Source organism: Eulemur rufifrons, chromosome 9 (genome assembly GCF_041146395.1).
Source record: "Eulemur rufifrons isolate Redbay chromosome 9, OSU_ERuf_1, whole genome shotgun sequence".
Taxonomy (NCBI): domain Eukaryota; kingdom Metazoa; phylum Chordata; class Mammalia; order Primates; family Lemuridae; genus Eulemur; species Eulemur rufifrons.
The window spans coordinates 34368576-34391252 of record NC_090991.1 but is presented as its reverse complement, the minus strand read 5'-3'; the positions used below and the strand labels follow the sequence as shown (position 1 = coordinate 34391252).

The window sequence follows — 22677 nt, the reverse complement described above, 5'->3', positions numbered from 1 at the left end:
CTAATTTTTTTTTTTTTTATAAACAAAATTGTCCAGGTTTATTCACCAAGAGGTCCTCCCTCTTCTCCCTGCCTACTGTGTGCCCTTCCATGCTCTCAGTCAGGGGAGGGCTTCTCTGGCCTCTTCAGCTGTGATCTCCTGGGAGTAGAGGTCGGTGAAGAGAGCTGGCAGCCAGTAGTGGGCCTCCCCTGGGGCCTGCAGGTCCAGCCAGGCCAGCCCTTCCTTCAGCAGGTGTTCCTGTAGGGAAAGGAAGAGTGATTGGAGAAGGGAGGTTCCACAAGTAGGGTAGATCAGCACTCCCCAAACCCAGTTTGGCTTCAGTGAGGTTTGCAAATGAAATCTACACACAGGTGCCTTCACATATTTACACAACCAAACACTGAAATGATCTGTCTGGCCTTGTCCTTTGCCTGAAGTATGAAAAATGCCACCGAGTCATTTAACTTGTGCTGCTGGGGAAAAGGGTAAAGCCAAGCATAGTGGGATGCAGTGGAGAGAACACAGGGCTACAGAGGTATTTGCTGTGTTGCCTTAGCAAATCACTGCCTCTGTTCTCCCAGGTTCTATCATTGTTCTATCTATCTTTGAATTATGTGTAACAGATGCTGGAAATAGGCTCAGAATGGGTTGGTTCTACCTGGTATCATTAGGTAATTAAGTTATCCCCATTTTACAGATAAAATCAAAAGTCCTGGATAAGGAAAAAAAGGTGCTGAAGCCAGGGCTCCTACATTCTCATGCTGTTCCCTCTTCACATCAGTCTTTCATCAGTACCACGAAATGTGTGTATATAAAGCTATATACTATATAATATGCAATATAATGCTTAGTGTATAATTATAGATAATTATCATAAGTAGTTAATAATTCCTTTCACTCTGTACTAACAGTGTTACTTCCAGTACAAACTGTATTAACCTCCTGACCAGCAACTCCAGCCTCAGCATATTCAGGAGAGCAACCAGGTGTCGGAGGTTCCCCAGGAGCCATGGCAGCCTGGTATCACATGCATGCCACGGTTAGAGGCCTGCCTTGGTGAGTTCTGCCCTCTCAGTGCCATCTACAGAGAAATGCTAGGCTTCCTTCTAGCATGGCAGTGGTAGCCTTCAAGGCAAGAGGCCAGCAAAGTGAGGCTGAAGCCCCTGCCTGTGTGGGACCCATCCACCCACCTCCTCCCATCTGAGACCCATCTTTTCTGGACCATTCCAAAGTCACATACCAGCACTTGCCGCGCTCGCTCGGTCTCCCATTTAAGACTAGCTTTGATTTCACTGACAGTCACGTAGCCATTTTTCTGAAAAAAGGAGGAACGGGGATGGGGTCAGTTAAGAGTGCACTTTCATTCCATGCAAGAGACAAGATAGAAAATAAACAAATAAATAAAATTAAATAAATAAATAAATTTTTTAAAAGTGCACTTTCCCTTAGATCCCAGCACCTGCCTGGGAAGAAGAGATTTATCCCACAGAAGGAAGAGCTGCCCTTGGGGCAAGCCTGGGGGTGCACAGAAAAAGAATGTTTAAAGGTCCCAGCAGAGAGGGTAGGGGCAAGAAGGGAGGGAGAGGGAGAGAGAGGTGACTTTCAGGATGATAGAGGTAGGTTAGTGGGTTTAATCTTACAAAGTGGCATCCCTGATACTAATATTAAGTTAGACTTCCGCAGAAAACTCTAGAGTATGACAAGGGAAGATTCAGAATGATTAACTGATAGGAAGGAATGGTGATAATCATAAAATGTTAGCAATCTAAAATACTTATTCAGTCCTTGCCCTGCCTCACTCTATCATCCCCTAATATAGAAAAGCCCCTCCCTGATTTAGTTTTATGTTGTAAAGAAAACTGAACATGTCTTCCTTAAATACATGATGGGGACTTGGGGGAAGATGGTGTATGCTGAAGGCATGCTGAGGGATGGGGGATCGCAAACAAGGTTTTAAAAAAATCTGTTTTAAAGGATCTATAAAGTAGTTTCAAAAAAAAAGGGTGGGGGGAGTTTCCAAAGACATCAAAGAGTCTTTCTACTCAAGGAAATATAGTTAGTTGTCTGCATGTCTGTCTTTCTGACTAGACTGTAAGCTCCTTGAGAGCAGGAACTATATCATACCTATCTTTATATGCCCCTCAGCCTAGCCCAGTGCTTTGCACTGTAGCTGCTCAATAAACGTCTGCTGAACCAGCACAGGCCTGAGTAATTCATCCATAAGACAGTCTCAGCAAAAGACCTGAGGAATGGGGAGGAGGAACTCAGAACGGCTCCCGCCTCCCATCCCGGATGGTTCCTTGCACGCACGCACTCTCAGAAGGCGCACCAGTACCTCCGCCAGCTGCAGCACCACGGTGTGATCCATATTGAGCTCAGCTGGAACAGACTGAATGAGGTAAGTGCCGCCCACAGGGATGATGCCGAAGCCAGTGCCAAGTGCCTTTAGTTTCTTGATGGCCCTGATCAGGTCGTCTCTGAGGTGAGGAAGAGCTGCTTAAAGACCCTTGGCAGATCAGACCCAACAATGCTAGTTTCAGCTCTGCCCTGGGCAGGATACTCTGAGAGTAGATTCAAAAGGCTGCACGACACTCAACTATGTCAGTAAAAAGTCAGGGATAAAGAGCACCAAATGGTGCCTGAGCATTCGAGGGAGATGTTACAGGAGTCAGGCTTTCCACTCAGCAAACCATTAATTCCAACATCCAGACAGCGGTTAAAAATACACCTGCAGGAGCTCATCAGGAAATGTGAATGAGCGAGCTAAAGAGACTCTGGGGAGTAGTGTGAACTGGGGCAAACTAGAGAATGCTTATCCACTTTAAAGCGGGAAACCCAGCTGATTATTGCCATTTGGAAATTCAGGCCAGGTTTTCTGATTTCTTAGTTGACAACTGACTCAAATCAGGGAAAAAAAACCCACAAAACAGCATGTAGGCCGGGCGCGGTGGCTCACGCCTGTAATCCTAGCACTCTGGGAGGCCGAGGTGGGCGGATCGTTTGAGCTCAGGAGTTCGAGACCAGCCTGAGCAAGAGCGAGACCCCATCTCTACTAAAAATAGAAAGAAATTATATGGACAGCTAAAAATATATATAGAAAAAATTAGCCGGGCATGGTGGCACATGCCTGTAGTCCCAGCTACTCGGGAGGCTGAGGCAGTAGGATCGCTTGAGCTCAGGAGTTTGAGGTTGCTGTGAGCTAGGCTAACGCCACGGCACTCACTCTAGCCGGGGCAACACAGTGAGACTCTGTCTCAAAAAAAAAAAAAAAAAAAAAAAAAAAAAAACAGCATGTAGATCCTATATCCAGCCCACACACTGAGAGTTTGCCACCTCTGCCAAATCTCAAATATGTATCACCTAACCAGCCAGGGAAAGGGGACTTTTAGGAAGATTGGAATGCTTTCTTCAACCCTCTAGAATAGTAAATTAAAATCGGTTTCAAATGCACTAACTCACCCACTCTCCATGAGAATTAACCTGCAATAAGTATGGCTAGTATCTTTTGTCATCACTTTCTCTTTAGATATTCCCGGGCTTCATGATCTCATACAAGGCTGGCTCCTTGGGAGTTACATCAAAAACAGCCTTTTATCTTCTTTCAAACTGGACTCACACATAGAGGCAGGTGAACCACATCAATTTATACCCATCGTCTCATCCCCAACCTCCTTCCCCATCCTTTCTAGGCACCTACTCTAGTCTCCTTGGCCTCAAATAATCTCAGGAGGATATACTGCCCCAAGTATGTTAAAAAATAATACATGTGTATGCATGAAAAAAATACTTAGAAGGAAATATATCAAAATGTATAACAGTTGTAATCGCTTAGTTGAGAAATAATGATTTTGTTTCTTATAGCTATTTTCCATTTTCTAAAATGAAACTATATTTTATTCTGATCATACAGATTCCTAAGCTAGTCTAGACCTCTAAGAAGTAGGGAGAAAAGATTCCCATCTGATTTTTAAAGATATCTTTCTATACTCCAAGGAGTCTGAAGGCAAGACCTACTGGCTGACATCCTGGGCGAATTTGCCCCTTCCTTTTAACACCTGTTGATGTAGTTCCTCCAGAGTTATCAGACCTATTGGAGAGGGGGACAGAAAGCAGATGAAGAATTACCCTTACGGTTGCAACCACTTTAAATAAATGGACAGTCATTACTTTCTAGTAGCCTACAAGTAGCAAACAGCATTCTAGTTCCTAAATTTCTTTCACTTCTGGCCATATATGAGAAACGGGTTCTGAGACCTTGTTAAGACCTTCAGTAGAGTAAGACCTGTGAAAATCTCCTAAAAACAAAGGCAGGATCATCTCTGAAAAACTACAAATGTTCTCTTGACATCAAGGCTATATCTATTTATAGCTGATGATTTATAACAGGTTTTAAGTTTTAACTTCAACACAGGCCAGTCAATGTGCTTATTAAGAAAGATGGCACCACCAGATGACCATTTTTAAGGTCACATTGTAGGGAGGACAGACTCAGATGGCATTACCGTACCCTGGAGAGGCAGTGCAGGCCTATAGTTACTAATGAGAAAATCATAACCCAAAACACATCATACATCATGGAAAAAGGCCTATTTCCTATCACCCTATTATTTTCTGTAATGACTGAGGGGCTCTAGACCTTCCTGGTCAAAGATCTTTGGAAAACAGAGACAGTCATTTAGGTAATTCTATTTATCCTTGGCCATGGAGACCTGCCATAGGTTCAACTGCATGAAACAACTAAGGTGCTTGTCTCAAGACCTTACAGGCCTGTAGACAGCAGGATGGAAAAAATAATCTCTGAAGGTTTTCTCCCTGTCAGACAAGTCCAGAGCCCAGTTCACAGGACCTAGGCACCCTCACCTCCATTCCGGTGCTTCAGCGCCAGGCACACTTCGATAATCTGGACGCCCAGTTCATAATAGAAGTCCCCCACACCCAGCATCTCAGACCAAAATCCTTTTCCAGCTACAAGACAGAAAAACAAAACCTCAGTTATTCATTAATTTACATCCCTTTTCTTTCAAAGCTGGATTAAAACATCTCCCATCCAAGTATTAACCAGGCCCAGCCCTGCTTAGCTTCTGAGATCAGACGAGGTTGGACGCGTTCAGGGTGGTATGGCCGTAGACAAGGATTAAAAACATCTATCATCCTATGGGAAGTCTTCCCTGCCAAGCCCAGTCATTCTGCTACTCAGCATTCTTTGAAATAATCTGACTCTTGGTAACTCATGCAGAACAGGCTCAGGTAGTTCCAAACAGTGGGCAATCTAAAAGTCATTTCTGCTTGGCTGCTAATTCTGGCTCCAGATACTGAAAATACGAGTTTTCGTTTCCCAAAGCATACGGTGAAATATAACGGGAGATGTGGTCTAGGTAAGACAGAGAGAGAATATGTAGACTTGGCATTGAAAAATCCACTGAAGACAATATTTTATGGAGTGAAAAAAGCAGGTTACAGAGTAGTGGTAATTATAATATAATCCATATATGTATTAATAAAAGAAAGTTTATAAATATGAGAAAGGTGTCTAGAAGAATATGCAGTCATATGTTGCTTAATGACAGGGATACATCCTGAGAAATGCATCGTTAGGTGATTCTGTCGTGAGAACATCAGAGTGGACTTACACAAACCTAGATGGGATAGCCTATTACATATCTAGGCTATATGGTGTGACCTATTGTTCCTAGGCTACAAACAGTACAGCATGTTACTGTACTCAATACTGTAGCCAGCTGTTACACAATGGTAAGTATTTGTGCATATCTAAACTTAGAAAAGGTATGGTAAAAATACAGTATTATAATCTTATGGGACCACGGTCACAGATGTGGTCCATTGTTGACTGAAATGTTACGTGGCGAGTGACTGTACCTTTAATTGTCAACAGTACTTATCTCTGTAATTATGGGACAGGGTGAGGAGAATTTCACTTCCTTTATATAGCTCTTTGTTGACTGCATGATCACATACTACTTTTATTAAAATTTAAATATTTTTCATAAAGGGGGAAAATGCCATAAAAAAATTCCACTGTAGACAATTCAGGGGAAGACCCTGGACACTGGCTACATGGCCCACACTCAGCCTCTCTATATTCCCCATCAGACTGGGCACTAGCCATCCTGCGAGGCACTCTCTAAAGATGACATCCTCTGAATCTCCCCGCAGGCCCTTCTAGAGGATACCCCAACAGTAGTGATGACAACTAGGTGAGCTTCTGTCCCTTAAGGACCCTATGAAAACACTGGACCCCTACAGACAACTCCTTACAGGCCAGAGGATCCACCCCAATGGTCGCACACATGTCCTGGAACTGCACACGGAACTCAGGATTCTTCCGGATCTCCTGCTTGTGCTTGCTGGCAAACTCCTCCAGGTTGGTCTTGAACATGTCCAACTGCTTCGACATCTTTTGGATGGACAAAGGGGAGGTTAAGGGCAGCCCAGTCAGGTGATAATCAGATGCCAAAATTAAATCCCTGGCCTACTGGCAGGGCAAGGGCTGAAATAACCCGTCTCCTTCGGGCCTACCATTATGCTGTTTACTGTCTCTTTCTTTTCATCCCTGCCTCTACTTCACAGTTCTGTTGTCAGCAGAAATGTGTTTCTGTACTGTGTTTCCCTAATTCTAAAATACACCTTTTTTCATGTGTTCCTGTTCTACAATCAGGCTGCATCTATGAATCAACATGCACATATAATGTGGTACTTTTCTTTTTCCCACAAAAAGTGTCATTAAATTAGAGGTATACCTGATCATCCATTTTCTCTTAGAAATGAGGGAATGCGGTGTTCATGCAGTAGGAAATTTTTAGCCACTGACAAAGGCTAGATAGTAAAAAACAAAGCCTGGCATGAATTTGTATAGCCTTTGAGTCGTGGAACTCCTTGAGGATCAACACCAGCTAAAGAATCTCTTTAGCTGCGGGTATGGGTCTACCGATTGCATTCCGTGCTAAATACAAAAGGGTTGGGAATTTTCCAATTTTTTATTTGTATTACCCCTTCTCTTTTCCTAAGAAACAAAGCCCACCTTTTATCCCACCAAGAGTAACCACTCCTGGCCCAACATCTCCTTCTCCTTTGCCACATAAAAAGCTCCAAATTCTTAAAATCACCGTTTTCAGTTGATTCTCGTGTGCCACCTCTCCTGTGAGTGGCAGCTTTTGAAGAGCACAGCCTGTGTCTATTTTTCCTCAGTGCAAAGACCCATTTCCCTGCTTAACTGTCTCCTCCCCCTCTTCAACAATCACAATAACTAAGTAAACTCAAAGCATGTACAGAAAAAGGAAGTGTTAGAGAAGGAAATTGCACAGGAGCTGCACGTCCATCACTCACACACATCCTGGTGTGTGCCTAGAAGTTACCATGGTGGTGGTGGATGCCACAGGTTAGGCAATACTTTCATTTTATTCTGAGACCTAAATCAAACAGCTCTACCACTTACTAACAATATCATAACCTTGGACAAATTAACACTTCAGTGTCCTTAACTTCAAATTCAGAATAATAGAGTTCCTTCCTTATGGGATTGTAATAAGGACTGAACAAGAGAGTGTATGCAAAGAAAATAGAGAAATGCGTGGGACATTATAAGCATGTAATCACTCAAAGATGTTAGCTATTATTGTTATTTGCAATCACCTAAAAGATCTTAGCAGCCCAGAAATCAAAATTGGCCAAACATCCTATTTTTAATTCAATCTAAACAATGAAGTTTACATCAAAGGCGTCTTGACCAGCCCTGTTGTGTCTCCTTTCCTGCCAAAATCCCTCCAAGCAACTCACCTGAGCCAGCTGGTCCTCCGCCAAGACAGTCCCTCGCTCCTTATACTTGGCCTGTCAGACAAAGAGACAAGCATAAGTTAAGAGAGTGGGCGCTGGGGGCTCCCACTTGTGCTGCCACAGCTATAGTATGAAAAGAGGAGGGTCTTTCTTAAATGTTTTTTTAGGGAGAAGAATAGGGGGAGGGAGTACAATCAACGACTGTAGGTTCCGAAGTAGAATCCCTCTTGTGGTCAAATTTGGGTAAGTGGAAGAAAGGGCTGGTGGATCTGGAGATGCTGACACTCCAAACCACAGAGTTGGAGAACCTCACTTCCCCGGGGCCGGAGAAACCTGCCGGATTCTGTTGGGAGGCGATTAAAGGGTACAGAACTCTGCTCCGGGAGAATTCCGTCTCTCTCGGGTCAGGGTGGGCTGTGGTCTGCTGCCTTCCTCCTCACCTCGGCAAGCTTCTTCTTGGCGATGGCACCGGCTCCCACCCCGCGGCGGTGCATCCCCGCCGTGGGCCCGCGGGCCGCCCGGATGCCGGGACCCCAGCTCTCCCCGTCCCGGGTTCCGCCGCCTGTTCCCCAACGCGGAAGCCCAAGCCCTCGCGTCATCTGCACGCGCCGGAAGCCACGCGCCCCACTTCCTGCCGCGGCGTCCGGAGTCTCCCGGCGTCGCGGGCCCCGCGTCCCCGCCTTCAGAGGGTGGCGGGGCTCGGCAAAGCCGCGCGGCAGGGAAGGCGTGGGGATCCCGCGCGTCCCGCCCACGTGGGCGCCTACTGCCCTGGTCTTCTGCGACTGGCACCCCACCGCCTGGGGGGTCAACATATGCTCATGGATCACCTACTACGTGCCGGGCGCTGTGTTGGCCATGGAGGGTTCCATATTGAGCGTAAAACAGGAACCATTCTGCCCTAACGGAGTTAACCTATTGGAATGACATGCAGAGATTGTGACTTGAAAGGCCCTTGCAGTTAAAGAAGTTGAACTCTGGAGTCAGATTGCCTGGCTCTATAGCTCGGGTCCACTACATACGGTCCAGTAACTTCAGGCAAATTCCCTAATCTCTTGTGTTTCACAACCCACAGTTGTGAAATAGAATAATGCCTACTCGTGAAATCTCGTGAGAATTAAGTAAGAAAACATGTAAGAAGGCATATAGTGCAATGCCTGGCACATAAATAAATATCAATTATGATTGTTATTTATTGTTGGGTGGAATCAGTCATCTGTGTGTTTAGAAAGCTCTGTAGGTGATTTTGATAGCATTATTGAATCTTACAAGGAGCATATGGAGGACTCTTGAGTCAGGGAGTAATAAGATCTAATTTTTGTTTTAGAAAAATTACTCTAGTGTTGTAGTAATTTAAACTAGATATAATGGCCAGAACCAAGATAGTGGCGGTGAGGACAGAATAGGATAGATCCAGGAGATATTAAGAAGGTAAAGTGGTTGGCCGGGCGCGGTGGCTCACGCCTGTAATCCTAGCACTCTGGGAGGCCGAGGCGGGTGGATCGCTTGAGGTCAGGAGTTCAAGACCAGCCTGAGCAAGAGCGAGACCCCGTCTCTACTAAAAATAGAAAGAAATTATATGGCCAACTAAAAATCTATATAGAAAAAAAATTAGCCGGGCATAGTGGCGCATGCCTGTAGTCCCAGCTACTCGGGAGGCTGAGGCAGTAGGATTGCTTGAGCCTAGGAGTCTGAGGTTGCTGTGAGCTAGGCTGACGCCACGGCACTCATTCTAGCCAGGGCAACAAAGCGACACTCTGTCTCAAAAAAAAAAAAAAAAAAAAAAAGGAAGGTAAAGTGGTAAAACTGATAAATGGGCGCTGCAGGAGTGACGAAAGAAAGAGGGATGCTCAGTTTTCTAGCTGGGGCAACAGGGTGGTGCCATTCAGAGATGGGGGTGCCACAGAATAAAGAGGAAGTTGGGAAAATAAAGAATGGTTTTGAACATGTTAAAGTAAGGTCTGTTCAGGCATGATGGCTCACACCTATAATCCTAGCACTTTGAGAGGCCGAGGAGGGAGGATTGCTTGAGGCCAGGAGTTTGAGAAAAGCCTGAGGAAAAGCAAGACACACACACACACACACACACACACACAAACCATCTCTACAAAAAATACAAAAATTAACCGGGCGTGTTTCTGCATGCCTGTAGTCGCAGCTCCTGGGGAGGCTGAGGCAGGAGGATTTCTTGAGCTTAGGAGTTTGAGGTTGCAGTGAGCTATGATCCACTCACTGCACTCTAGCCCTGGACAACAGCCAGATGCTGCCTCAAAAAAAAAAAAAAAAAAAAGTATTATTCTAATACTTACAGTATACAACATGATGTTATGGGATATGTGTAGATAGTAAAAAGGTTACTATAGTGAAGCAAATTAACATATCCATCATCTTATATAGTTACCAAACTTTGTGTGTGTGTGTGTGTGTATGTGTATTTGGAGGGGACAAGCCCAGCTAAAATCTATTCATTTACCATGAAACCCAAAATACAGTACAATTTTATCATCTATAGTCACTATGTTGTACATTAGATTTCCAGACTTGTCCATCCATATATCTGCTGCTTTGTATCCTCTAACCTGCATCTCTTTTTTGGGGAGGGGGCGGGGAGACAGAGTCTCACTCTGTTGCCTGGGCTAGAGTGCCGTGGCATCAGCCTAGCTCACAGCCACCTCAAACTCCTGAGCTTAAGCAATCCTTCTGCCTCAGCCTCCCAAGTAGCTGGGACTACAGGCATGCACCACCATGCCCGGCTAATTTTTTTTCTATATATTTTTAGTTGTCCAGATAATTTCTTTCTACTTTTTAAGTAGAGACGGGGGTCTCACCCTTGCTCAGGCTGATCTCAAACTCCTGACCTTGAGCAATCCTCCCGCCTCGGCCTCCCAAAGTGCTAGGATTACAGGCATGAGCCACCGAGCCCAGCCTAACCTGCATCTCTTAATATTTACTTCAACCCTATGAGGTAGTTATTTCTTCTTTTATTCGTTTTGTTCTGCCAATAAATGAGTTAAGAAATACAGTTATTAAATATTTGTTATCATTTTATAAGCAAAAAACTGAGGCTTGAAAAAAGTAACTTGCCAAGACCTATGAAGGGATTTGAATTTAGGTGTGTTTGACTTGAGTCTGCTAAAATGTGACTTGGAGAGGAGAGGAGAGGGCATCCAGGCAGATATAACTCAAGCTAAGAGGAAAAAGGAACGAGCTCTGCCCTCTGAGTGGAGGATATTGGGAGGTGGCAGCTGACTGAAGTGAGAAAGAACACTTTGACCACCGGAGCACAAAGATACTGACTTTTTGACAAACTGAGTTTGTACCCTACTAACATCATCCTAGTCTGAGCCACCATCATCGCTGTCCTGGAACCCTGTAAGAGTCTCTTAAGAGTCTTCCTCTTCCCCTTTCATCCCATCATGTCAATAAAGTCCTATCTTCAGAGTGATTGTTTTTATAGAGAATGCAAATAGATCTCCTCTTACATGCTCTTGCTTAAAATCCTTCAAGTACTTTAAGCTTTGAATATGATGAATCTGATCAAGAAAAGAAAAACAATAAATTAAAAAAATGAACTTTAAGCTTGCACTGAGGATAACATTCAAAATCTTTAAGGCCCTGCCTCTGTCCACCTTCCCAGCCTGCACTCGTGCTGTCCTCCCCGTTGCCCATTTTGCTGTATAATAATAACACCGGCTTATATTATTAAGCCTTCCCCTCATTCTTTGGCCATTTTATCCTTCAAATCTCACTCAACTTAAATGTCATTTTCTCAGGCCATCCTGGCCACCCTATTCCATCTAGAAGAAAGCTTCCCTGTCCTCTCCCATAGCACCTTAGTCTTTCTTCATATAACTCAGCATACTTTGTGATTGTTAATGTATTTGTGTGCTTAAAGATTAAGGTCTTTCTCTGTCGCTGGACTTTGAACTCCTCAAGGGCAAGGATGTGTGCATTTTCTTCATTGCTGTATAATGCAGTGTTTAGCACAGCCCTACCAATGTTTAGTACTAAAAAATGCTTCTAAAGTAAAGAAATGAATTAACAGATCCAGGTAAGAACCATATTTCCTTTTCATTGGGTGCAAAAAACATGCCTTGTTAGCACTCAGTAAACATTCGAATAAGTTTTCACACTGGGCACAGCGATTTATCCCAGAGTAAACTTTATTGGTTTGCTTTCTCTTGGGTTCTCCAGAGGCACTGAGGCAGGGGCTGAGTAAATGAAGGGCAGAGTCCAGTCCTGAGCTGGGCTTGATCGGAGTCACCGAGACCTGGGCAGAGTGGGGAAAGGAGAGAGGAAGGTCATTATCGACTTGGAGTCAGCCAGGCTAGTTTATTCTGGCACTCAGCCATCGTCAAACCACTCCTACCTCCAAATCACCTTTTTAATGGTAAGTGATCAAAATACTTCACAGAAGTACAGAGACTGTGACCCACCTCCCTACTCCATTGGTCTGGTCACATTCCTCTCCCTTGCTACCCTCAACAGGTTCCTATCCCAGATTTGCTCCCTCAACTCCTCCCGAGCTGCCCAGCATCAGGGTCTGAACACATTTTGGTTTCTGTGCTTCGGTGTCTGCATCCTGAATGACTGTCCTGTCTCACCCTTTAGGTGGCTGGGTCTCTCCATAATATTTAGTCCCTTGATTCTGGGACATGATGGATAGACTGAAGGATTTCCTAGCTGGTGCAATGGATTCAAGAGATCATTGAGGCCAGAAGTGGCTACAGAGAAGTGCAATATGCCACCAGTTGAGGGGTTCCATCACCAGGAAGGTACTATGGCCCAAGGGTACAGAGGGAAAGCTGAGAGAATAGGATGAGCAGCTTAGCTTGGTAGGCAGGGAAGGCGAGAGCAGAACCTCTCCTGGAGGAAGTTGAGGAGGAAAGCAAACTGTAATAATAGCTAACCCTGCCGAGCTATTAGTGTTCCTTAGATGTGGCCCTCAGCTCTCCACTTGCATTATCTTATTTAAACCTCACAGCAACCCCATGAAATGGTTTCAGTCATTCTGATTTGATGAAAATACTGAAGTTCAGAAAGGCTAAGTAATTTGCCAGCGTGTGTTGGGGCAAAGATCTGAATCCATGTCTGACCTCTCAACTCAACCTTATAACCACCGTGCAGCAGGCCCAAAGCCACTCAACCCCCTACCTGAGGCTGCAGAGCTCCTTCAGATCCACCAACCAGGCCAGCAGCTCTTGAATCAGCAAATCCCTCAGCAAATCTTCATCACTGGGGTTCCTGGGTGGGGAGCTGCAAGGGAGACAGCCCCAGGCAGACTGTTTTAGCCTGGGCCTCACCCAGAGAGAGTAAACACAGGGCCTGAGACACCAAGGGGCAGCCCCCGGTTGGGGGAGGGAGTCAACACAGCTGCCTCTCAGTTAGCTCAGCTTTCAGATCCGGAGCCACCTCTCTGCCAGCCCCACCCAGCGCTGCCTGCCTGGGGAATATGGACTCTTCATGCAGGCAAAGCCAAGCAGAATTCTGATGTGAGATAGTCCACTCATTCACCTCTGAAAGTATTCCAGAATGCATCCCCAAGCCCCAGAGAACTTTGGAGGCGTTCTGTCTCTGGAATGATCTGGGCCACAGATTCCCGGCTTCCCTTAGAGATGGGACAACTGATTTCAGGGGACTGGCCTTAGGAGGACCCCTCCATTTCACAGACAGCCCACCTGAGACTTGCAGGGAGAAGCACGAGGACAGGTCCTAAAGTCTCTCCTTCCCTGCCCGCCGCTTTGACTCAGTGAATGTCTGCACACTGAGCATCAGTCCTAGAAACCCTGGCCCAGAAACCCCTCTAAGGACGCCGCTCCTGTTCCTCGGAGCCTTCTCCCTTAAGCTCGGGCTGACCTGACCTCCGGGAGTTTGCTCAGTTTGCCCTCTTTGAACTCTGAGAGGAAGAGGATGCTTATGGCAGGCCCTGGCCCTGCTCTGGAGTCTGGGAGAGGGAACAATGAGGTGGGGGCGGGGCGGGAGGCCCTGCTCAGCCCTCCCCTGTCGGCTGCCTCACCTCTGCTGCCCAGCTGCCTCCTCCTTGCTGGTGGGCTGACCAGTGAGCTCTAGGGCCTGGGCCTCCCTCTGGGTGATGTTGTGTTTCCAGCTGGCAAGATAAAGATTAGGGAGTGGGTGGGCTGGCGGGGACTCCAGTCCAGGGAGGCTGGAATGTTTTGGTACCTCACCCGTAAGGAGCAGAGGGTACCTCTTTTAACCAACCCACTGTTTGTCTTCAGCTGCCTCCACCAGCGAACAGCTTTTCAGAATCTACCATTGCTGACAAAACGGAGAGGGCGGGGAAAGACACTTGGCATAGAGAAGAGAGAAAGAGAAGACAGTTGATCCTATTTCCAAAGTCTAAAGCAGCCACCACCAAACAGTCACTGGCAGCAGCTCAGGTACTCCTGCCTTTGTCCCCATCCTCCTGAGGATCCTCTCTGAGCTCCCATGTATTTTTTCAGCTCCTCCCCTTAGAAATAAAGAATTGAGTCTGAGCAAGAGCAAGACCCCGTCTCTACAAAAAGTAGGAAAACTAGCCAGGCATGGTGGTACGCGCCTGGGGTCCCAGCTGCTCAGGGGGCTGAGGCAGGAGGATTGCCTGAGCCCAGGACTCTGAGGCTGCAATGAGCTGTGATGATGCCACGGCACTCCAGCCTGGGCAGCAGAGTGAGACTCTGTCTCAAAAAAAAAAAAAAGAATTGGAGAACAGCCCATGTTCTGCCCCCTTAGCCTAGATTGATGCTGAGTCAGAGTCCTGGACAGGGTTGCATGTCTAACTCCCCATCCTTCCCTAATGAAGGTGCCACCTGGAGTTGGTGCCACCCGGAGTTGCATATCTCATGGCCTGTGTGGCCAGGTATGGCAACCTGGTCTGAACGTACACAGGAAGGCAGGAGGGCGGGGGGTGCATGCGACAACCTACTCATTCTTCTTCCCCTTCTGGGCCAGCAGCCAGTTCACAAAGTCTTGTTGGCGGATCTTGTCCATGGCAATACTGTAGTCACTGATGAAAGTCCCCTCAGCGTACCTTGGGCCTCGAGGTCGGGAGCCGCTCACCTTAGCATGGGATCTGAGGGGCAGGGAGGGGAGAGAGCTAGAAACCAGGACGCCAGAGAAGAGGCAGAGAGCAGGTGACAATCACAATGCCAAGATACCTGATTGTCACTAACAGGATGCAGACATTTGTCAGTTGTTATGGAGACATCATGTTGTCAATGCATGGACCCCTGGGACTTTATCCGCAGCTCTAGGGCCCCCTTCCTGCATCCTCGATGTGTGTGGCTTAATGTGGATTATGGGCAAAAAGGGATCGGGGTCCCCCTCATCCCAAAGGACTGAATCACACAGTTCCCTCCTTTATTCCTCTTGCCCTGGCCTTTCCTGATTCAGTTCTTTGGTTCACATTCAATAATAGTAACAGTGAACTCATACAAAAGCACTTACTATGACTCAGGTACTCTGTAAACCCTTTAATGCATAAAATCATTTCATCCTGCCAACACTCTTAAGAGGTAGGTCCTATTTTTATCCCCATTTTGTGAATGAGGAAACGAGGGCGCAGAGATTAATTTACTCTTGGTGTAGGTGGCAGATCCAGGATCTACCCCCAGGCGTCTGGGCTCAGGTCTATGTTCTTAACATCTGCATGATGCTATCTCCCCTTGTATGTGTTTCTGACAGCCGTGTTTCCGATTTACAAATTACAAATGCCAAATTTACGTGGGCATATGGTTTGTCTTTGCATCTGAGAAAGCCCAACTCTTTACTCAGACAAGTCTTTCTTGGTCCTGAAAACACAACCAGAGCTCCTTTCCGTAGTCACTGGTCATATTCTCTGCTTTTCCTTACAGGACTCATGACAATGTGTGACATGCCTATGTGGTTCTTTGTCTGCCCACCCTTGGGTTCGTGTGCTCTGCGAAGGCAGGAGGCATTTGTGGGCCACTGCGCACATACATACATCCCCCGTGCCTGGTGCACAGGAGGCCCTCTCTGAAAGGTGACTGAATGCATGCATAAATGAACATTAGGAAGGCAGATTCTGCCATCTCCTTCAGACACTTAACCACTGAGCAGTCCTTCCAGAGATCTAACCACAGTCTCTTCACTGCAGCAGTAGCTCAAAATAAACACTCTGGTTCTGTGCTCACTCTGCATTGAGACTGCTAGCAGGTTTTCCCCTCCAACTTCCTTCCTCTTAGCCTGGGATCCCTCCCTTTCTCACTTCCCCCTTGAAACAAGTCCAGAACCTGGTCAGCCCCAGTCCCTCCTCTGCTCTGACCCCTCCCCCCATCACCCCTACCTGGAGTGACCCTCTTCTTTCTCTCCGAGCCCCACCGCCAGGAACAGGAGCACCAGCAGCAGAGAGAACGTCTTCATGGCCACCATCTTCCAGAGTTATTTCCTGAGCTGAGAGGGCAAAGGGCCAGGGTGTGCGGAGGGAGCAGCTAGTAGGTGACGCCCCATGGGGGCCTCAGGGCCCAGGCAGGCTCCAAAACTGGGGAGGGCCTGAGACCTCGGGTTCGGACCTTTTCTAAGGGTCTGGAGCAACACCTGGGGAAGGTCGAGGGGTGCCTGAAAGTGGAATCTGAATGGGGCAGGAGGAGGGCAAGGGGAGAGAGATTCAGGCAGAAAAAAGAATTGAAGACCCTTGTGCCTGGACGGGCCCCTCCCCTGGCCCCTAGACATCGTAGCATGTGGTTTGGCAAGATTCTCCCCTTAGAACCCTCCAGAGTTCATATCAACCAGCCTTCCTGCCTTTCAGTTGGTTGTTACTTCGCACTGCAGCCCTCCTGCCCTAAATGAAAATCACACACAGAACCATCCTATTCTCCCCTTTCTCAGGCTTAACTATCTCCATGCAGGGAATTCCTTCCCAAAGTCTGACCTATACCCTTCTTCGGAGGCCTTGACTCTTTTCGTCTAGTGGGTCTTCAGTAGAAATGAAGAACAGTGGAGAACTTTCTTCCCAAGCCCTGAAAACCAAAGCTAGACCTAGAGATGGGTGGGTGGCAAGACCTGATCTTCCTGCCCTGGTCACATGGGTGTTAAAGGAACCGGCGGAGCTACCTTCTTGTTTCTCCTACAGAGAAAGAGAGACCGAGATGCCAGGGTGCGGAGCATCTCAGGGTTGCCAAGAGCCACCCCTCCCAGGTCATCTCATCCCTCCCTGTCCCGCTTCTCTTACCAGACTTCCTTTCCAGCTCTTCCAGAAGGACAGGATGGGGGTCCCTTCCTCCTACTTCTGGACCTTCGGAGACTGCTGAAGAGTCTGCCCAGCTCCTTTATATCCAGGCATCTCAGGCTGATTAGCCTAAAAGCATCTTATCTCAAGAAATTAAGCCCATGGCTCCTGCCACATTAAGTTCATTTTACACATACTAGAGTTGCCCTTTCCACCTGATCTGTGGTAATTGGTGATTAACATTTGGATATCTCCAGCTGCGGTCTGGGGCCTGCCCGTGGGTGGGTAGGGTACCCTAAGTACCCCCTTTTTTTCTTCCTCCTCCTCCCTTCTGGGCACAGGGCCCATTAGTCTGTACCCTACTTCCTTTGTAGGCGGCCCCAGTTAGAAAGGGTGCTGGGCGAGGGCAGACTTGGTTAAGGGGGCACTAGCTGGCAGGGAGGGCGCTCCCACCAGACAGTAGGCTACTTCTGGGTGGGAGAGAGTGGGCTGTGGTCATCTGAACCCTGTCTCTGGATAGTGGCCCATGGCTTTAGTGATGTGGCAATGCCCCCATCACAATATCCGGAGGGATGTCCCAAAAGGGCTTGAGAATGTTGGGGGAACATGAAGCATGGGGTTTTCCTAATGATAGCTGGGTGGACTGAGAACTTACACACAAGCTGTCTTCCTGCTTAGGGGCAGGATAGAGTGGAGGAAAGAGGCATGTTTGCACCTTGGGGACTCAGAGGATGGTATCATAACTGCAACTCTGTAAAGATTTAGGAGATCCAAGCCCCTCTCCTCAAATGCCCTACTCTCCTATATGACAGAAGTGTGTCATCCTGTGTCCCCCGTCAGAGTAGGGACCCGAGATCATGCTGTGCCTCCCTATCAGACTGGAGGGCTCTCCAAGGCAGGGGCTTTCTCTCCCTGATCAGACAGGGGCTGTGTGTCCGTGTGTCCCCAGCATACTGAGGCTTCCTGAGGCTAAGGGCTGTGTGTCCCCGCTCAGACTAGAGACTCCTTGGGGTGCTCCCTTTGTCCTTCTCCAAGTACTGAGCACATGGCTCTGTCCACAGGGGCTCTCGGTCTAGAAGGGGCAGCGCACAGACTGCATTTTTGGCAGACCTCCAAGACTTCCTTTCCAGGCTCCCTCTTCTCCACTGCCATGGGCACTTAGAACCATAAACAACCCAGCTCCTGCTCTGCCTATTGCCTCCAGGTCCTGATAAAGGCCACTTTCCTTCCAGGTGAACTCCGCAGCCTGGGAGCAGATCCAGCATGAAATTAAGTGCGTGTGTGGGATGAGAGGAACCAGGACTTGGAGGGCCACTCACCTCTCTGCCTCCTGGAAACCTCGCCTACCCACCCACCTATTGCTCTCCATCTAGAAAAACTTCTCCCTAGGCAAGCTCTCCAAATTCCATCTCCCAGCTACCAATGGGCAGCCATTAGACATCAATTCAGATTTGACATCCTGAGGGGACGTGGGGCTGCTTGTGATCTTGCTTCCTGCTGTGCGACACAGTTAATTCACTAAGAAGGGTTTGTATCAAAACCTGGTCACCACTGCATGGAGGCAGAATGTATTCAAGAAAAGGGGACATCATTCCCTGGGACCCCTAAATCTGATACCAAACTGGAGTCAAGGAAAGTTTTATGATGGGTTCCAGCAGCTGTGAGCTCGGTACTCTGTTGATTGGTTTTGGGGGTGGGCTGCTGAAGGCCAGTGTGCTTTAAGTCCACCTCACCCCCTCTCTGCAGCCCCCTCCCAATTTCCCTTTGATACTTGGCCCTCATGCAGTGGACAGACAAGAGAGACAGTGGCCTGGGCCCTGGGGGCAGAGAGGGGCAGGGCAGCTGGGGAGGAGGATGCAAGGAGGGTCCCCAAGCCCAGAGCTCCTGCTCCAGTCTGCAAGCTCCACACTCCCCGGGAGCAACAGAGAAATGTGGGGAGGGTTGGGGATGGCGGAAGATCAGAGGAGAAGCCAAACTCCCAGGGGGTGCCCACATGCCCCCCACAGGGCATGCTGGGGGGCAGGAAAACAGAAAAGATGACCTTGAAGAGTTTTTTGGGGATTGGAAACTTGTTGGATATGATCAAAATATTCCAATAAATCTAACTGGCAGCTCAGCCAGCCTGTCCACATCGTAGTAAGAAGGGCCGTGTCGTGTAGAGTCTCTTGCAGGTCCAGGGGAAGGGGTGGGGTGGGGAGGAGGAGGTGCAGGAGGTAGCAGAGCCCCTACTCCATTTCTCTATGGAGAATTTTCAGGATGTGAGGCATCAGAGAAGACACCCCAACTGGCCTGAAGCCCAGGCAGAGGGCGAGAATGCGTGGGGTTGCGGGGTGCCTAAGGAGTCACAGAAGTCAGGAAATCAATGGAGTAAGATGCAGAGAAGGGATGATGGGCGGTTCTCTGTTGCATGAGAACCCAGGGCCCCACTTCCCAGCCCCTCTTGGGTTCTGAGACAGGGCCAGGAATGAGAGCTGGAACAGCAGCAGAGCATTTGGGGTATTCTGTAGTGACTCACCACTATCGTCCCCCCATGGCCACTGCAGACATTCCAGGCCCAGCTCTGCAGCCAGGCTGGATGACTCAGAGGGCTGGCTGCAGCCTCCCTGCCATGGACTCTGCTTTTGAAGTGCACTTGGTCTTCAAACTCACCGGCTGACTCAGAAAGCCCACTTCCCTCTCTAATCCCTCTCACACCAGCCAACAGATTTATTCTTCTGCAGAGGAGGAGACAAGAGGTGACATGATGCCTGATGAACTCTGCTGAGTCATCTGGTTTGTCCTGATTCCTGGAAGGACTACCTCCAGCTTTCCTTCCCAGTCACATCACAAACACAGTCACGGTCCCAAACTGCCACAACTTTCCCCAATACCACTCAGGTCAAGACATACTTTCCAGAGGGGTCTTCAAGAAGGAATGTACTACCTACATCCTTTCCTGGCCATCTGCCACAAGCACTCGGTTTGGAAGTCTCCTCTCAGCTCTCAGTTCTAAACCCAATCTCTCTTGCTGTTTTCAAAGGCTTTTGTTTGTCAGGAAAATAGCTCAGGCTCTTAGGAGTTGCTGTCTAATCTGTGGGAGGAGGACTGCAGTGAAGAGTTAGAATGGGAGGAGGTGGCCACAGGGTCCTCACTTCCAGGGAGCCCTGCTGGAGGAAAGAATTGGTTGTGCATTTAGGATAAAAGACCAAAGGGGCTGGGCCTCCCAGAAAGAGCAGAATTCCTGAGCCCCTCCATCTCCCTAGTGGGAGACATCCCAGGCAAATGAAGTGAGAGGTGAGAAGGGAGGGCTTTCCCTTCCTTCCCCTTGCGTGGAGGCCTGAAGGATGGAACAGTTTCCAGAGCCCCCAGTGGAACCTTCCTGCTCCCCCAACTTCTGCAATGGGTGAGTGGGTGAGTGAGGCTTCTGCAATTTCAGAAAAGGTATCCCTCCTTAATTAGATTAGGGAGCAGCTTAGTGGGGCAGAGAGAGAGGATTAGGAGGTCAGGAGACTGCGGTTCAAGCCCCGGCTCCACCTGCCCCCACTCCCAAAGTTGTGTTGGGCTGTGGGCAAAGCCCTTAACCACTCTGAGCCTTAGCTTGCCTATCTCTAAATTGGAGGTAATACAACAAAACCTTCCCTGGCTACCTTACAGGTAAGTGTAGTGTTAACTTGAAGGCACCCTGCTGGTGTTGGCTGGTGGTATTATCTGAAATGATCTCCCCTGCCCCACTCTATGGTGGAAATTAAATAAGATGAAATAATAATGCTGAGATGACTCAGCCCAGCAGCTGGGACGTAGAAGGCTATGAAAGTCCATATTAGGAACAAGGGCTTTGGAGACAGACCCACCTATGCTCACTAGCAGGGTGATTTAGAGCCACTTGCTCTTGCTGCATTTCAGTTTGCCTTTCTGTAAAATCGGGAATGTAATAGTTCCCACTTCAAAGAATTGATTTGAGAAACGTATATACTTAGAAGATACATTATGTTACATTGTATCATGACACATTAGTTACTTTTTGCTATGTAACAAATCACTGCAAATCTTAGCAGCTTAAAACAAATATTTACTATCTCACACGGTTTTTGAGGCTCAGGAATCTGGGAGCAGCTGAGTTGGGTGGTTCTGGCTCAAGGTCCCTCATGAAGTTGCAGGCAAGCTATTGGCTGAGCTGCAGTCCTAGAAGACTTGTCTGGGGCTGTAGGATCACCTTCCCAGCTCGCTCCCAGTGACTCATCTGTGGGAGGAGGATGCAGTGAAGAGTTAGAACTGGAGGGGGTAGAAGGCTTCCGTTTCTCACCATGTGGGCCCCTCCACAGGGCTGGTCACTGCATGGCTTCTTCCCCCAGAGCGAGGACATGCACCCAAGATGAAAGCTGCAATTAGGTTTTAAACCTAATTCCGGAAGGAACTGGCATACCATCACTTCAGCTCTATGCTATTGGTCACACAGGCCAATCCTGGTACAACACGGGAGGGACTACACACAAGTAGTGGGGGTCACAGGGGGCCAGCCTGGAGGCTGGCTGCCTTGCACACAATCAGCCCTGAAACATGTTGGCCAACGTTGTTATTATTAGAGAAGATTCTTGATTCGTTAAACATTTCATCGTTGTCAATTCTGGCTGTTTTATATCTATGCATCTCAGTCCCTTTCTCTCCTCTCTGCAAGAGTGGAAACTGAGATGATTGGAGATACTAAAGACAGATAAAGCAAGCAATTTCTCTGACACTCCACAAAACCCAGCAGAGTATAGATATCAGAATGAGTTGCATTTTGAGAGGGTACTAGATGATTAGGCAGCAAATACTGCATGGGACATACTTATACTTTAAAAAGAATTGTTTTTTTGTTTGTTTATTTTTGAGACAGAGTCTCCTTCCGTCACCCCAGCTAGAGTGCAGTGGCATCATCATAGTTCACTGCAACCTCCAGCTCCTGGGCTCAAGTGATCCTCATGCCTCAGCCTCCTGAGTAGCTGGGACTACAGGCGAGTGCCACCATGCCCTGATAATTTTTTCTATTTTTAGTAGAGATAGGGTCTTGCTCTTGTTCAGGCTGGTCTCAAACTCCTGACCTCCCAGAGTACTAGGATTACAGGAGTGAGCCACCTTGCCCAGCCCAGTATTGTTTATCTGCAATTCAAATTTAACTGATCATTCTGTATTTATTTATTTATTTGAGACAGTATCTCACTCTGTTGCCTGGGCTAGAGTGCAGTGGTGCCATTACAGTTCACTGCAACCTCAAACTCCTAGGTTCAAGCGATCCTCCTGCCTCCGCCTCCCTTAGTAACAGGGACTATAGTGTTGTGACTTTTTTGCAAAGACCCAGTCTCACTATGTTGCCCAGGCTGGTCTTGAACTCCTGATCTCAAGCCATCTTCTTGCTTCAGCCTCCCAAAGTGCTGAGATTACAGCCATGAGCCACCAGGCTAGACCTCATCATGCTTTTATTTATTTATTTATTTTTACCACTTAATGTGTCCATGTGTATTTCCTAAGAACAAGGATATTCATTTATGTTCCCACAGTAAGTACAGATATCAAATTCAAGAAATATAACACTAAAATGAAGCATATAGTCCATATTCCAAGTTTTTCAATTGTCCCTGTGACGTCTTTTCAGGCATTTCCCACTCCATTATTAGATCAATCCAGGATGATGTGCCGCATCCGACTGTCATGTCTCCTTGATTCTCGGTGAGTCAGTTTCTCAGCCTTTCTGTATCTTTCAGGATACT

The 22677-nt window shown here is 47.6% G+C and overlaps 2 protein-coding genes across 4 annotated transcripts; both read right to left on the bottom strand.

Annotated features, from left to right (window-relative positions):
* Positions 1–5: 5 nt before the first annotated feature.
* On the bottom strand, positions 6–8349 carry SNF8 (SNF8 subunit of ESCRT-II). 3 transcript variants are annotated; one of them, XM_069482408.1, is made up of 8 exons: positions 8211–8349; positions 7774–7824; positions 6256–6394; positions 4840–4944; positions 3994–4066; positions 2315–2456; positions 1220–1294; positions 7–237 (listed from the first exon to the last, which is right to left on the bottom strand). In XM_069482408.1, exons 1-8 carry the CDS (start codon positions 8262–8264, stop codon positions 100–102), a joined length of 777 nt encoding a protein of 258 aa, XP_069338509.1. In that variant the 5' UTR covers positions 8265–8349; the 3' UTR covers positions 7–99. The 3 variants fall into 3 exon arrangements, with proteins under 3 accessions (XP_069338512.1, XP_069338509.1, XP_069338511.1); XM_069482410.1 differs by lacking the exon at positions 7774–7824; XM_069482411.1 differs by lacking the exons at positions 4840–4944; positions 6256–6394; positions 7774–7824; positions 8211–8349 and adding an exon at positions 4675–4824 and having other exon boundaries at positions 6–237; positions 3994–4068.
* Positions 8350–12027: 3678 nt separating this feature from the next.
* On the bottom strand, positions 12028–16155 carry GIP (gastric inhibitory polypeptide). The gene is made up of 5 exons (XM_069483129.1): positions 16070–16155; positions 14690–14860; positions 13784–13873; positions 12922–13023; positions 12028–12037 (listed from the first exon to the last, which is right to left on the bottom strand). Exons 1-5 carry the CDS (start codon positions 16153–16155, stop codon positions 12028–12030), a joined length of 459 nt encoding a protein of 152 aa, XP_069339230.1.
* Positions 16156–22677: the final 6522 nt, after the last annotated feature.

Coding starts and splice junctions, on each gene's coding strand:
- SNF8 (XM_069482408.1), bottom strand. CDS start 8,264: ATGCACCGCCGCGGGGTGGGAGCCGGTGCCATCGCCAAGAAGAAGCTT. Junction 2,457..3,993: donor TTCGCCCAGGATGTCAGCCA/GTAGGTCTTGCC, acceptor TCCTCACCTCAG/AGACGACCTGATCAGGGCCA. Junction 1,295..2,314: donor TGGTGCTGCAGCTGGCGGAG/GTACTGGTGCGC, acceptor TCCTTTTTTCAG/AAAAATGGCTACGTGACTGT.
- GIP (XM_069483129.1), bottom strand. CDS start 16,155: ATGGTGGCCATGAAGACGTTCTCTCTGCTGCTGGTGCTCCTGTTCCTG. Junction 13,874..14,689: donor CAGAAGGGGAAGAAGAATGA/GTAGGTTGTCGC, acceptor TTATCTTGCCAG/CTGGAAACACAACATCACCC. Junction 13,024..13,783: donor GAGGCAGCTGGGCAGCAGAG/GTGAGGCAGCCG, acceptor TCTCCCTTGCAG/CTCCCCACCCAGGAACCCCA.